Here is a 14073-nt window from a genome sequence, read left to right on the forward strand (position 1 = left end):
TATTTAATTCCACTACATCAGAAATTGCAACTGATCTAATTACATTACAGAATTCAAATCATCAGCTGTTACTATAAAAAGGCATTAACCCTAGAATACAAAGCCTCATTTTTTTATGATGCATACTTGACAACATAGCTCTATCTGCTAGGCTTTACATACCATGTTGCCCTCCTATTTAGCTTCCTACAATTGTGTGCGTGCGTGCGTGCGTGCGCGCGCGCGTGTGTGTGTGTGTGTGTGTGTGTGTGTGTGTGTGTGTGTGTGTGTGTGTGTGTGTGTGTGTGTGTGTGTGTGTGTGAGACAATGTCTGTTAAACCTGACATGGTAAATTCTATAAGAAAATTAAATTACATCACTATTCTGAATAAAATAAATATTTAAAACCGCAGAACTTGGTATAAGCATATTGGTAAGTAACTGAATGTTGTTAATGTTATTGCAGATGAGTATTCTATGAGGAGATGACTCTAATTTCAATGATGTCATTACTTTTTGAAAAAGAGTGTGGTTCATGCAATGATTCCGGTTGTGATAAAGAGGTTGATAATGTACAGACTGATGGCTTAACACTGGCAGACACAGATAAATACCAGCACCGGATACTGATATAAGCCCTAGCAGTCATGATGACTCCCCTGTGCTTGTGCACTAAGGACAAAAGTGTAGAAGACTTGAATATCTGACTTCTTTGAGTTCAACATCTGAAACTTCAGACAACCGAGATGTTTACTCTGCACTGAGAAATGTAAATATCATGATTTCCCCTAGAGAGATTCTAAAAGGAATAAATAATACCACTGGTATGTAAAATCTTCTAGTCGGTTACGAAGCTGCACACCAAGTAGAAACATAATACATGTTATTCAGTTCCCTATTTGAAATGCTAAGGAAGCAAAAGAATTTTCAGGACTCATTTTCTTTGTTCTTCACACATGGTATGATAAACACTCTAGTGGTCCATACAAATGAAGAAATAAATATTGCAAGTTGCTTTACATTGGACCGACACAGATAAGTCTTATGGCAATGATGGGACAGGAAGGGGCTAAGAGTGGAAAGGAATTGGCTGTGGCCTTAATTAAGGTACAGCCCCAGCATTTGCCTGGTGTGAAAATGGGAAACCACGGAAAACCATATTTAGAACTGCTGAGTGGGGTTCAACCCCACTATCTCCCGAATACTGGATATTGGCTGCACTTAAGCAACTGCAGCTATCAATCTCGGTAAGAAATAGAAAGAGGTCAAGGTACAAGTTACAAACACACACAACCATACTTGCATGGAAGAAGTAAAGGCACTCCATGGAATCTTTATACTAACTGCAGCTTTGAAAAATAATCACCTGTCAGTCTGAAAAATGTGTGGTACTAGGTATAAAGCCACCATGATTTTTACAGGTTTTAAATTTCTAGTGTCATGCTTGTAGTTTGATTACGAGGGAATTTGTCAGGCAAGAAGGGAAAGTTTTCACCAATATGTGAAATTTGGGAACAGTTTGCTCACAATTGCAGAAAATGCTATAAAGCAGGTCTATTTGTAACAATAGATGAGCAACTCTTGCGTTTTCATGGAAGATGCCTTTCCGCAAGTATATCCTGAGTAAGCCCAACAGATACAGCACCAGGATAATAATGACCTGTGACGTGAAGACCAACTATATGATACTATATGATTTACCAAGGCAAATATACACAGACAGACGGAATGCCTCTCGGGGAATTTTACGTCAAGGAACTGACCAAGGTTCTACAGTAGACCAATGGTTTGCTTTGACAGCGAAAACACTCTAGTTTCATTCAAAGCAAAGCCAAATAAGGTGGTTGTTTCACTGTCCACTGCTCATAACTAACCCACTATCAGTGACACTAGTCATAAACCACACATGATAGAAGATTACAGTGCAACTAAGTATGGGGTGGATGCTCATGATCAAATGTGCAATTGCTATTGTTGTAGCCAGAAAACCAGGCAATGAGCACTGTGCTTTTTTTAAAAAATGCTGATAGCACATGTGTTAATTCATGGATTATCTATTGTCACAATAATGAATGTCAAGGAGGCTGCAAGTTGCCAGGAAAAGACTTTCACAGACATCTAAGTGAAAAACTCACTACTGGAAACACTGAGCTTACAAACTCATCTACCAGTACGAGTAATAATAGAGGGTGTTCTTGGTGATGATCATCTACCCAAAATGAAAGATCAGTTATTACTAACAAGCAAACTGTTTGTCACATCTGACCTACTCAGAACAGACAAATAATGATGATGACGACAAATCTGCAACAAATGTTGCCATGCATATTGCAAGGAACATCAAACAAATCTATGCACAAATGCTGTAAATGAGATATCAGGGACTTGAAAAACTAGGAGTTATCTCTCTCTTAAAAAAACTCACATGTTAATACATGCTTCTTAATTACATTTTGTGTGCAATTACATTTTATTCACAATGGAAATTAATAGTATTAAATTTTATGAGGGTTTGTGTTTATATACTACAGAGATAAGCTTTGTGATCTAGGTTTAATATCTTATGGTATGATATGTATTAGATCGTACCAATTATCATAACAAAATAAAATTCAACAGCATCAAAAGCAAATACTCCCCAGTTCAAAATGTTTCAAAACTTTGTTAATGTCAACCAGGAGTTGTAACAAGAAGGAACTCCCAACTAAGTGTGGTTCTGATCTTGATGAGAATGTACTGGGTGTTGCATTCATTTATTCCTGTTACTGGTAGTCATTGTTCACTGCCATTCAGGCAACAACAATGACCCTCATATAGACCTCTCTATTTTGGTACTTGAGATCTAACCTCCAGAGTGACAGTAGCTGGAACTGATGGCTATGTTCATGCTCAAGTCTACATGAGCTAGATGAGGTGGAGAGAAGTTATTAGAACTCTGTCTAACCACAAGAGCCCAAATTATTTGGAATCTAAAATCTAAAATCAACTGCACTGTCATCCATCCTGTGGCATTATATGGATAACCAATGTCACCGAGCATTTCTTCAGGTAATGGAAATCCACATTGTCTGCTGGACAAAGGGTTCCCTTCTAGACCATAAATATGCAATGACACAATTAAGAACACAATTACAAAGAATGGGTACCGCCCACCTAATCAATTTTTCATAATAATAATAATAATAATAATGGCGTATGGCCTCCAGAGAGGCCTGGTGCGGGTCTTTTTCTTGTAGACGGCCTATTAGGCGACCTGCACATCTGTGAAGATGAGGGCCCTACCTAGGATGATTTCTAATGCTGAATACGCCACACACACCCAGCCCCCGAGCCATTGGAATTAACCAATTAAGGTTAAAATCCATGACCCGGCCGGGAATCGAACCCGGGACCCTCTGAACCGAAGGCCAGTACACTGACCATTCAGCCAATGAGTCAGACAGTTTTTCATAGAATCTATTCAACAGAAAATATATGAAAGGTATAATCATATCCTATAAGCAGCACCGAAAGCAGCTGACAATATCTTTTTAGATCTTCTTCTTCTTTACCTACCGCTTTTCGAGGGTGCGAACTACGTCGCACAAGTGGATTTGGCCCTGTTTTACGGCTGGATGCCCTTCCTGGCACCAACCCTATATGGAGGGATGTAATTACTATTGCGTGTTTCGGTGGTGGTTGGTAGTGTGGTGTGTTGTCTGAATATGAAGAGGAGAGTGTTGGGATGGACATAAACACCCAGTCCCCGAGCCAGATGAATTAATCCGAATTGATTAAAATCCCCGACCTGGCCAGGAAAATATCTTTTCAGATCAACAGCTGGCAATCATGTGGTATACCAAAGCAACATTGGTAAGATTCAGTGAATACAGATTTCAGAATACAAATCACATGCATTTCCATGATTTGGAGATGATGCTCAGTTTTTCCAGTTGTAGGCCAAGACTCTGTTCCATACAACTCCACTTATGGATGACAGTTTGATAGATCTTAGATTTCAGATGCATAGGCATTTTTCAGTTCCATTTTGTCCTTATGGCTTAAATAATAATACATTCTGAATTGTATTGATGAGGCAGAACTTGGACACAATTAACTGTAATCATTAAGTCAATACAGACCATTTGTGGCCATCATGGTAAGTTAATAGATATTCCTATGCCTGTCATATCCATCCCTTTTGCTCCTTACATGTCCATTCAGGTTACCACAGAGGAGAAGCAGTTTCTCCAGAGGACATAATGAGATATGATCGAATAGCTCATTTCAGAAATGGTCTTTCTCATCTTCATTGAAATCTGTTTGGCGGACATAAGTAGAGAAGATTCACAGGCAGCAGTCATGGGCATCGTTGATAGCAGATATGAGGTGATCAAAATACAGTAGAAGTCCGTTATAGCGAGAATTCATAACAGCGAAAACTTTACTCGCTATAACGGATTGTCGTTATATCCGATTTTTGTATAAAAGTCGGAAAACCCTTCATGCACTTTAAAGTCGGTATGAAACGGCAATCAGTTTGTTGAAAACTTGCGTTTCCGCAGGCGATATCCACACTACGACTTACTTGTCTGCTAAAAGTCGGAAAACCCTTCATGCACTTTAAAGTCGGTATGAAATGGCGATCAGTTTGTTCAAAACTTGTGTTTCCGCAGGTGATATCCACACTACGACTTACTTGTCTGCTATTTTTCGTAATCCGATACTACGTGAAAGTGTATGTTTAATTTCATTCTGAAAAAAATATAGTTCCGTATTCCTCCGAATCCAAGATTAACCCCACTTTTTCCTTCAAAAAATTTAAATCAGGCTCAAAAAGAAGTTTGTAAAATCATACAAGCCTACGCATTTTTAGACTATTTTTAGACGCCGAACATTGACTTTCGTCACGCTGTATTTCATTTTTTTTTGCGGCTGCACAATTATTCTTTATTTCCACGGGTTTAAGGACCATTAACTTAACATTGGCATCATAATACCGAAGATAACTCGTTGAAAATTTTCCGGCAATATCTATTCCAATGGTCTCTACAATACAACGAACCATCAGGAAATTATTCTTGCTGTCTATAAAATTGTTAACTTTTATGCAGCGTCAGATATAATCGGCTACCGCTACACGCACGTCTCGCTTGTCGGGTGCGGCCAAATTCAACGGCTAGCGATGTATAGGCCTAATCGCGAACGTTGAAAGTCAACGAACGAGTTTATTGCGCCACGGTATGGCCAACCACCCTTGCGTTTTTCGTGCACATACCTCACAATTTCATCATCGACTTCTTTAAAGCGTCCTTGTTGCGGACCACTGAATGCATTTTTTGTACAGTACCGGTGGTACGCATTTTTTTCTTCATTTCTTTTTGTCTTCACGCTGACGCCAAATATTGGCTTTAGTTAGGTCAATGCCGTATTTTCTTGCGGCTGCACAATTATTCTACATTTCCGAGTGTTTAATAAACATTAACTTAAACTTGGCATCTTAATATCGACTAGAACCTGTTGAAAATTTGCCGGCAATACCTTTTCCACGTATCTTTACAATACCACTATCCATCACGAAAATATTCCTGTTGTCTATAAACCTTAATTTTACTAAGCGTCAAGTGCAATACACGCGTTATGACTCTGCCACTGAGTAGCCATGGCTTTTCTAAGAATTCGAAGGGTCGCATGTTTTGATGCTATTCTGCAGATTTGAGAAACACACAGGCACTGTACACTGTACAACCGGTAGCGATGTGTAGTAAAGAGGCAGTCGTTTATTGTCAATGAGTTCTGTGCGCGTGTGAAAAGAAGCAGCGTGGTTACCGCGGTAGTTGCCAGTGGTATCCATTATCTGTTAGGCCGCGAATGCAACAACCCTTGAGTTTTCGCATGAGATTCTGAGTAAAAAGTCTTGGAGTCAGAGAAATACGGTATCACTCCAGAGATTTCTGTGGCAAACACCTGAGCTTTCTTCTTCAAACAGCGTCACCTAACCTAACCTAACCGTATATATGTAGCCTATCATAAAAACATATTTGAAACGCATGTAGAGAAATAACCTCCTCGCGAAAAATTTACAGGTAAATAGTCTTAACTAGACGCGAGAAGATATGAAATATCCTCTGAGGTGTATGACATTCTTACGTAATTTCCGTACCGTATATACCATTAAAATTAAGATATCGTTTATTCAGTCTTTAATTTTACGAGTTAACAACTGCTGTCGGCCACGTCATTTACGCATTTATTACGAAAACGTGTTATCCACTTTTTCATTTCGAATTTTCTTTAGAGAACAGCAGTCGATGGGTATTACTAATCAACTCCAACATCGCCTTTGAATGTCAACGAGAGAGCTCGCAAATGCACAAAGAGAGAAAACTATCTACCGTACCGAAGATGATCGATCGCATTTTGTTGCAAACGTTTCAGTTTTCTTATTCAAACAGTGTTACGTATCCTAACTTAACCGTACTAAACGTGTGATGAAAAAACACTTCAAGCGCCGGTAGAGAAATTATACCTTTCTCGCTATAAATTTTCATAATAGCCTTTCCGTAATTTAACCAGACGCGACAAAATACAAACTAACGTATGAAATCAATTAAGCACTCTGCCATATCTCGAGGTGTATCCTATTCTTACTTAATTGCAGTATTTAGCCTCAAAATTAAGCGGTCGTTTAGTCAGCCTTAATTTTTAACGAGTTAACAACCGTTATCGGACACGTTATTTATGCATTTATTACGAAAATATGTTCTCTTTCACTTCGAATTTTCTTTACGGAACAGCTGTCGACGGATATTACTAATCGACTCCGACATCGCCTTCGAATGTCGACGAGAGAAATCGCTAGTGTAGATAGCGAGGAAACGATGCCGAAGGTAATCGATCACATGCAATATCATCGCTGGGGTGCATAAATATCGGTAACGAAAAAAATCGGGCGCGTTTAATCGCTCGTAATAACGGATGCGCCAGTGATAGGGTTCTCGCTGTAACCGAAGGACGATACACAGTTTAATATAGGAATTTTGAAGGGACAGAAAAAAGTCGTCGCTATAACGGAGTCCTCGTTATATATCGTACTCGCTATAGCGGACTTCTACTGTATCTATGAATTTCAGTGACTTGGCTTCATAGTTAGAATGGTGATGGACACCTCTCTAGTCTTGTTTGTGCCATGGTAAATGAGTTTGTAGCCTTCACCAAAGTTGCAGAATTTCTGATCCATCCACCTTGTCTCCTGTATACAAATAATGTCCACTTGACGGCATTTGAAAATATCTGTGAGCTTATAGCTTTGACCAATGAGCACACTGTGCTGAACGTGGCAATACATAGGGATTTCTCTTGGGCTCCATTCATAATTGGATAACCCTTGTCCATTTCTCATGCTGGATAGGCGGGCCCATTGCACATTGCATACAAGGAATGAGCTAGCAGTCACAGTGAGCATTAATGACATCTCTATCCATTTAGTAGTGACAAGGTCAAACTGACCAGCCTGTCACTCAGTCTGATATTGGGCAGTTTAGGGCTACTGGCAGCAAAGAGAGGCTGCCCTTAACATGGACAACAGATGCCTTTCGTTGCTGCTCTACTGGAACAGAATAAACTTAGCCAGATAATAGGTAAATTAACATAAAGTATTTTATGAAGAAAGAATTCAGAATAACATTGAATTATTTTATTTTATTTTATTTTATTTTATTGATTACCATTTTCAAACACTGGTTAATCAATTATTGTTATTGAATTTTGCTTTATTTCAATGCTAAACTACAAGTTACTCACTTTTATGGAATCAACGTTGGTGAATCCTACAGCAACGTTCAAAAGTTTCTAACAAATACATTTTTGGTAATGTTTATTGTGTGGAAGTCTTATGCATTAAAGCCAATATAATACAAATTGAACTTTGGAAAAATATACCAGCACTTCTAAATTTCTATTTCAAGCACTGCAAATTGAAAGAACAACTTTCACAGATGGAATGCTGCAACAATGAATTATTCTTTTTGTGTGACTTGCAGGTCATTGTTGAGTACCAATCATGATAAAAAAAGTTTGAAACTTTGATTGACCAAATATGGTATATGATTTTTGTATATCAAAATGTGGAAGACTCACTTTTATAATGGATTTGCTGCGGAGAAATTTGTGGGTGGGAAGGAGTGAATTATTGTGGGGTTTTTTTTGTTTTGAATATTGCCTTCATATTAACCAATGGACTTGGGATTTCAAAATGAGTAGTACCTTTATCATCATCATCATCATCATCATCATCATCATCATCTTCATCATTATCATCATTGAACATTTGGAAATGTGATAGAGAGCCTCACATTTATCTTCTTGCCAGAGGGCCAAGAAAGTGCTTTTTGACCTTGGGAGAAAAGATTCATTCCTTCAACATGACAATGTATTTGAATTGTTGTTTCATGAATTTTGCACAGAAAAGAAAATAACCATGGTTTCCTCACCCTCTGTATTCCCTCTAGATTGGCCTTAATAGACTTCTCTTTTAATTACAAGTTTAAAATCTTCACTGAAGAGGACAAAGATTTACAACAGTAGAGGAGATCAAAGAAACTTTGCAAAGGGAGTTCTACACAGTATCATATACAGTGTTTGAAATGGTGTATCATTAGTCATTACTGTTATTATTATTATTATTATTATTATGATTATTATTATTATTATTATTATTATTATTATTATTATTATTATTATTATTATTATTATTATTATTATTATTATTATTATTATTATTATTATTATTATTATTATTATTATTATTATTATTATTCATGAATATTATGCAGATGACTCCAACTTTGAAAATAGCAGTTCTAAGAATCAATCCAGTTGCAGCAGATGATTGATTTAATGCATTGGAAGTAAGATTGATTTCGAATTTTTATTAAAATACAGTATCACACGCTTTAATTACACTACTGTAATAACATTACTGTATACAGTATTCAGCTCAGAAGTAACAAAAAATATTTCATTATTTCAGGTTGCTTTGCGCTTTGTTGAACAAAGTAATGAATCTACACCAGCTGATGTATTGTTGATTAAATGGTGGTGCGATGTAACTGCATGACAGCACTGCACCAAGAAATTTCAGAAGAAAGTCACTGATTTTATACAACGAGTGACATTATGTCAACATTTTAATGTTAATATACAGTGTGCACCTTTGCTTAACAGAGTTTATGCATTTTTATTTTGACATTTAACTTTTGAAAATATTTGCTGTATGTCATTCGAAGAAACGTGTCAACCAAAGTGGCTCTGCCCCCTTTATTTTGGATAAATGGGGTTCTACTGTACCTTGATGGTGATCATACTAATTACATTTTAAGTAATGGCAAGGAATAAACAAGTACTGAATCAAATCATATACATGAAAATAGGAACATGAATAGTGACACTTAATTGGGCAAGCACATGACAGGCCAAGCAATATGAATAAGAACGCATACTGACCTGTTACGTGTTTGCCTTGTTAAGTATCACTATTTTTGTTCCTAAATTTTAGGTAAGCTTATTTTTATTTTGCTATTCATTTTCCCAAGATTTTGAACAGGGGATATGGTTGCTATTATCGTAACGATGCTAGCTCACCAGGTAGCCATGATTGTTAAGGCTTCAAGTCTGTATGGTCTGACGCTGTAGTTAGTTGGTTCAAATCCTGTGGTGAAAAAATTTTACCATCAGAATGCTGGCTGGCAGGATAATATTGGTGGTGGTATACAATTTCTAATCCCTAGATTACGTGGCAAGAGCCTGAATTCAATTCCAGACTTGTCCACAGTGCTTATATGGAGAGAGGGCATATGATGCTGTTGATGGTGATTCATCCATCAGATGGGGATGTTAAGGTTTGAGCAAAATCCTTGGTGTTTGTTTGTTATGCACTAACACATCAAAGGTTTTCGGAGATGCAAGGATGGGAAAAGGCTAGGGTTGGGAAGGTAGCAGCCCATTGTGAAAATGAGACACCATGGAAAACCATCTTCAGGGCTGCCGATGGTGGGATTCAAACCCACCATCTCCCAAATGCAAGCCCACAGCTACAAAACACTAACTGCATGGCCAACTTGGTGTTATTTCACAGGAGTAAGCTTTGTGCCACTACTGAGTTTCACCTTCTCCCCATCTAATGAACATCATCATCTCACACCCAGATGCACAGGTATGGAAAACCTGCACTGGATGAGTCAAACATGTCCTCGGACACTCCTGCCACTAAAATCCATACTGTTCACTAAATTAAAAAAAATAATGATACTTACAGTGATAATACCTTGAAGAACTCTCAGAACAACAATGGCTTGATAGTTGATGCTGGCACATGCTGGTATGAGGGCAGCCAGTAAACATCCAATCCAGTTACTCAAACCAAACACCAGCTTAGTGCCATATCTTTGAGCTAGGATACCTCCTGGTACTTGTAGCACCCAATGAAACCAGAAGAAGCCTCCAAGAATAAGACTTTGCTGATGTTCATCCCAGTCAAATCTAGACTTGAAAAGAAATTCAAAAATATAATACAAATCATACATAAGAAAATGGTAACCTTCTTATAGCTAAATGATAATGTGAGTACTAGCCCTTTAAATTGCCAAAGCCAATCAGGTCGGCCTTTAAAAATCCAGTCTAAAGTTGCTAGTACCAATTACATCGGCCAGTTTAAAATTCTACGATATAGATAACTTTGTGGCAACCTACAGTGATTTGTACACTTTTGTGACATACTATACTCATTAGGCTACAAATTCTTGTGTGCCTGACCTTGCTTTGGAAGTTTTAGGAGAGTGCTGTAGCTTTCAGAGGAGTCGTTTCCTGTGTTTAGAAATACCACCAACCAATCAGTAAGAAATTGCTCCTTGCAGTGAGTGGATTGGTGAAAGCAAAATAGCAAGTGGTTCTCATGATATTTTTTTCAGCAGGTGTTGATGACAATAAGTTAATGGAGTGCGAAGTTAATGTGGATGATTTGTTATTGGATAGCAATAGTGAATTTAGTTCCGAGAGTAGTGATAAATATTAGTTTTCCATTAGTGTAAATATACATACAACCATACTTCTAAGTTAAAACTCCTCTTCTAAGTGGTTCAACAATGATTTAAAACTTCAAACAATGTAAAAGAACATAATATACCTGGTGATAAGTCTTCAGTTCAACAAGTTTCGGTGAGTAAAATTATCTTGTTATGTTTTTTCTTCTTAGTAGTGACATACATCTGAATTTTATTTTTAATGTTATTATTTTTTCTCGTTCAGAGTAATTATTTTATAGAATTCTGTTCAGAAATCCTCTATCATAACATACATTCTTTTGCATTGGAAATGCTTTTTCAATTAGAAAATCTTTTTCTCTGAAAATAAAAGCCATTGCTGACTATAATATCAATGATTAAAAGTTTAATTTTTTATTCTATGTATATCCGTAATATTAAAAGAAGTGTTTTGACAGATAGGCTGGAGGGAGGAGCACTGCACATGCCATTGCTCGGTGATGCCACATTCCTGCATTCCTTTTTCCTTCCCTTCACTTCTGGTTCACTTGTTTGTTCATTCAGACCACTGTGTTCTGTTGTACGTAACTTAGAAATGAGAGGTTTGGCAATCGAAGCAACACGAGCAGGCCAGCAGGCTTAACACCATGACAACCATACACCTACTCCCTTTCCCCCACCCAGGCAGGTAGTAAATGGACCTCCCTCTAAGAACTGTCATATCTTTCAATATTATGCCAATAGTTCACACATACAAAATTTCTTGCCAGTATTTGCCATACATCAATACATATATGCAAATTTTTATACGTGAGGTAAAATTATCTTGCTGTTTTCCTTCTTTTTACTAGTGACATATGTTTGAATTTTTATTTTTATTGTTTTCATTTTTCTTGTTCAAAGTAATTTTATTGAATTCTGTACAGAAATACATTACGTATATTCTGTTATATCATAAATGATTTTTTTTTCAAAATAGATTTTGAAACTGAAGATGCAAAAACATGGTTTTCTTGAAAATAAAAACTATCTACTACTAAAATATCAATAATTAAAAGTTTTTAATTCTTTGTACAACTTTGAATCAATTATTTATTCTATTTAGTCAGCATGTAAAAAATGTTTTGCTGGTATTTGATATACATTAATACATACATACAAATTTTATCAGTGAGTAAAATTATCTTGCTGTTTTCCTTTTTTTTTTTTTGGAATTTTTTTGTTTTTTTGCTAGGGGCTTTACGTCGCACCGACACAGATAGGTCTTATGGCAACGATGGGATAGGAAAGGCCTAGGAGTTGGAAGGAAGCAGCCGTGGCCTTAATTAAGGTACAGCCCCAGCATTTTCCTGGTGTGAAAATGGGAAACCACGGAAAACCATCTTCAGGGCTGCCGATAGTAGGATTCGAACCTACTATCTGCCAGATGCAAGCTCACAGCTGCGCGCCTCTATGCGCACGGCCAACTCGCCCGGTTCCTTTTTAGTAACATCTGTCTGAATTTTTATTGTTTTTATTTGTCTCATTCAAAGTAATTGGTTTATAGAATTCTATCCAGAAATATATTCTGTATCATTTTTATCCTGTTGTTTGTAAATGATTTTTTAAAAATTGATTTTGAGACAGAAATTGCAAAAAACACTTTTCTTCCTGAAAATGAAAATTATTGACAACTATCATATCAACAATAAAATGCTTTATATCACTCTGAATCAATTGATTATTCTATTTCATCAACATGCGGTGGTGGCGAATGGGAATTAGAAGTGGGGGGCAATGTACAGACAACAAAACGTATCCGGAACTGTGGGATATAGCGGTCGCGGCAGGGGTGGAGTGGGGGGAGGGGGGATATATCAAAACTGAAAGAAAAAAAAAGAAGGCCACAAAATTGTAAGTTTGTTTATGCTTTCTGTGTGAATTTCTACAGACAGATAAAGGTTGAGAGTCTACCAACTTATTGGTGATCATTTTTTGAGATTTTGATTCAATTCTCCATGATAAAACTTTCATCAAAGGAACAATATTACATTTACACATGCATTACAATTAAGTGGAAGTATGGTGTGTTGCAATGTTTGGGTTGGGAAGAATTGAGAGAAAAAAGAAGAGCTGTTCGACTAAGTGGTATATTCCGAGCTGTCAGCGGAGAGATGGCGTGGAATGACATTAGTAGACGAATAAGTTTGAATGGCATTTATAAAAGTAGGAAAGATCACAATATGAAGATAAAGTTGGAATTCAAGAGGACAAACTGGGGCAAATATTCCTTTATAGGAAGGGGAGTTAGGGATTGGAATAACTTACCAAGGGAGATGTTCAATAAATTTCCAATTTCTTTGAAATCATTTCGGAAAAGGCTAGGAAAGCAACAGATAGGGAATCTGCCACCTGGGCGGCTGCCCTAAATGCAGATCAGTATTGATTGATTGATTGATTGATTGATTGATTGATTGATTGATTGATTGATTGATTGATTGATTGATTGATTGATTGATTGATTGATTGATTGATTGATTGATTGATTGATTGATTGATTGATTGATTGATTGATTGATTGATTGATTGATTGATTGATTTAAAACATTTTAGCATTTGACTTGTGACTTAGAAACTATCAGACTGCCAGACTGACGAATGCGTGCAGCAAGCGCATGAATCTTACCTCAGTGTACATGACCTTGGCAAAAGATACTGTATATATCCCTGCTACTTTTCCTCACAGCACATGCAAAGTGTCCACTACTTGCTGTTGCGCTATACAAATCGCTTAGCCGCGACAAACATCTTGTACTATTTCCGTTAAGAATTTTGTTAATAATTAAAGAAAAATGAAATAAATCATTAGCTGATAAGACGACAAGGCTTGTACAAATTTCTTGTTTTAGTAATTCATATAATTTCTAGTTTCAGCCAGAAGAAATGAAATAGAAATGTAATGTTTTCTCCACAATGTTGGGGACAACTGCCCCCCACCCCCCTTCCCAATCACTGCTACTGTCAACATGTACAAAATTTCTTGCCAGTAGTTGTCATACATCACTAGATAAATATTTTAAAATACATGTATTTTCAC

General features: G+C 37.0%; 1 protein-coding gene across 5 annotated transcripts in view; it reads right to left on the reverse strand.

Annotated features, from left to right (window-relative positions):
- The window catches only part of LOC136858275 (sialin), a 116446-nt gene that overhangs the window by 47653 nt on the left and 54720 nt on the right, over positions 1–14073 (reverse strand). For all 5 annotated transcript variants that reach the window (XM_067137688.2, XM_068228870.1, XM_068228866.1 and 2 more), the window contains exon 3: positions 10272–10502. In XM_067137688.2, coding sequence (XP_066993789.2) covers positions 10272–10502 — 231 coding nt within the window. The remainder of the gene's footprint in view (positions 1–10271; positions 10503–14073) is intronic.

The sequence above is a fragment of the Anabrus simplex genome, chromosome 1, assembly GCF_040414725.1.
Source record: "Anabrus simplex isolate iqAnaSimp1 chromosome 1, ASM4041472v1, whole genome shotgun sequence".
NCBI classification, from domain to species: domain Eukaryota; kingdom Metazoa; phylum Arthropoda; class Insecta; order Orthoptera; family Tettigoniidae; genus Anabrus; species Anabrus simplex.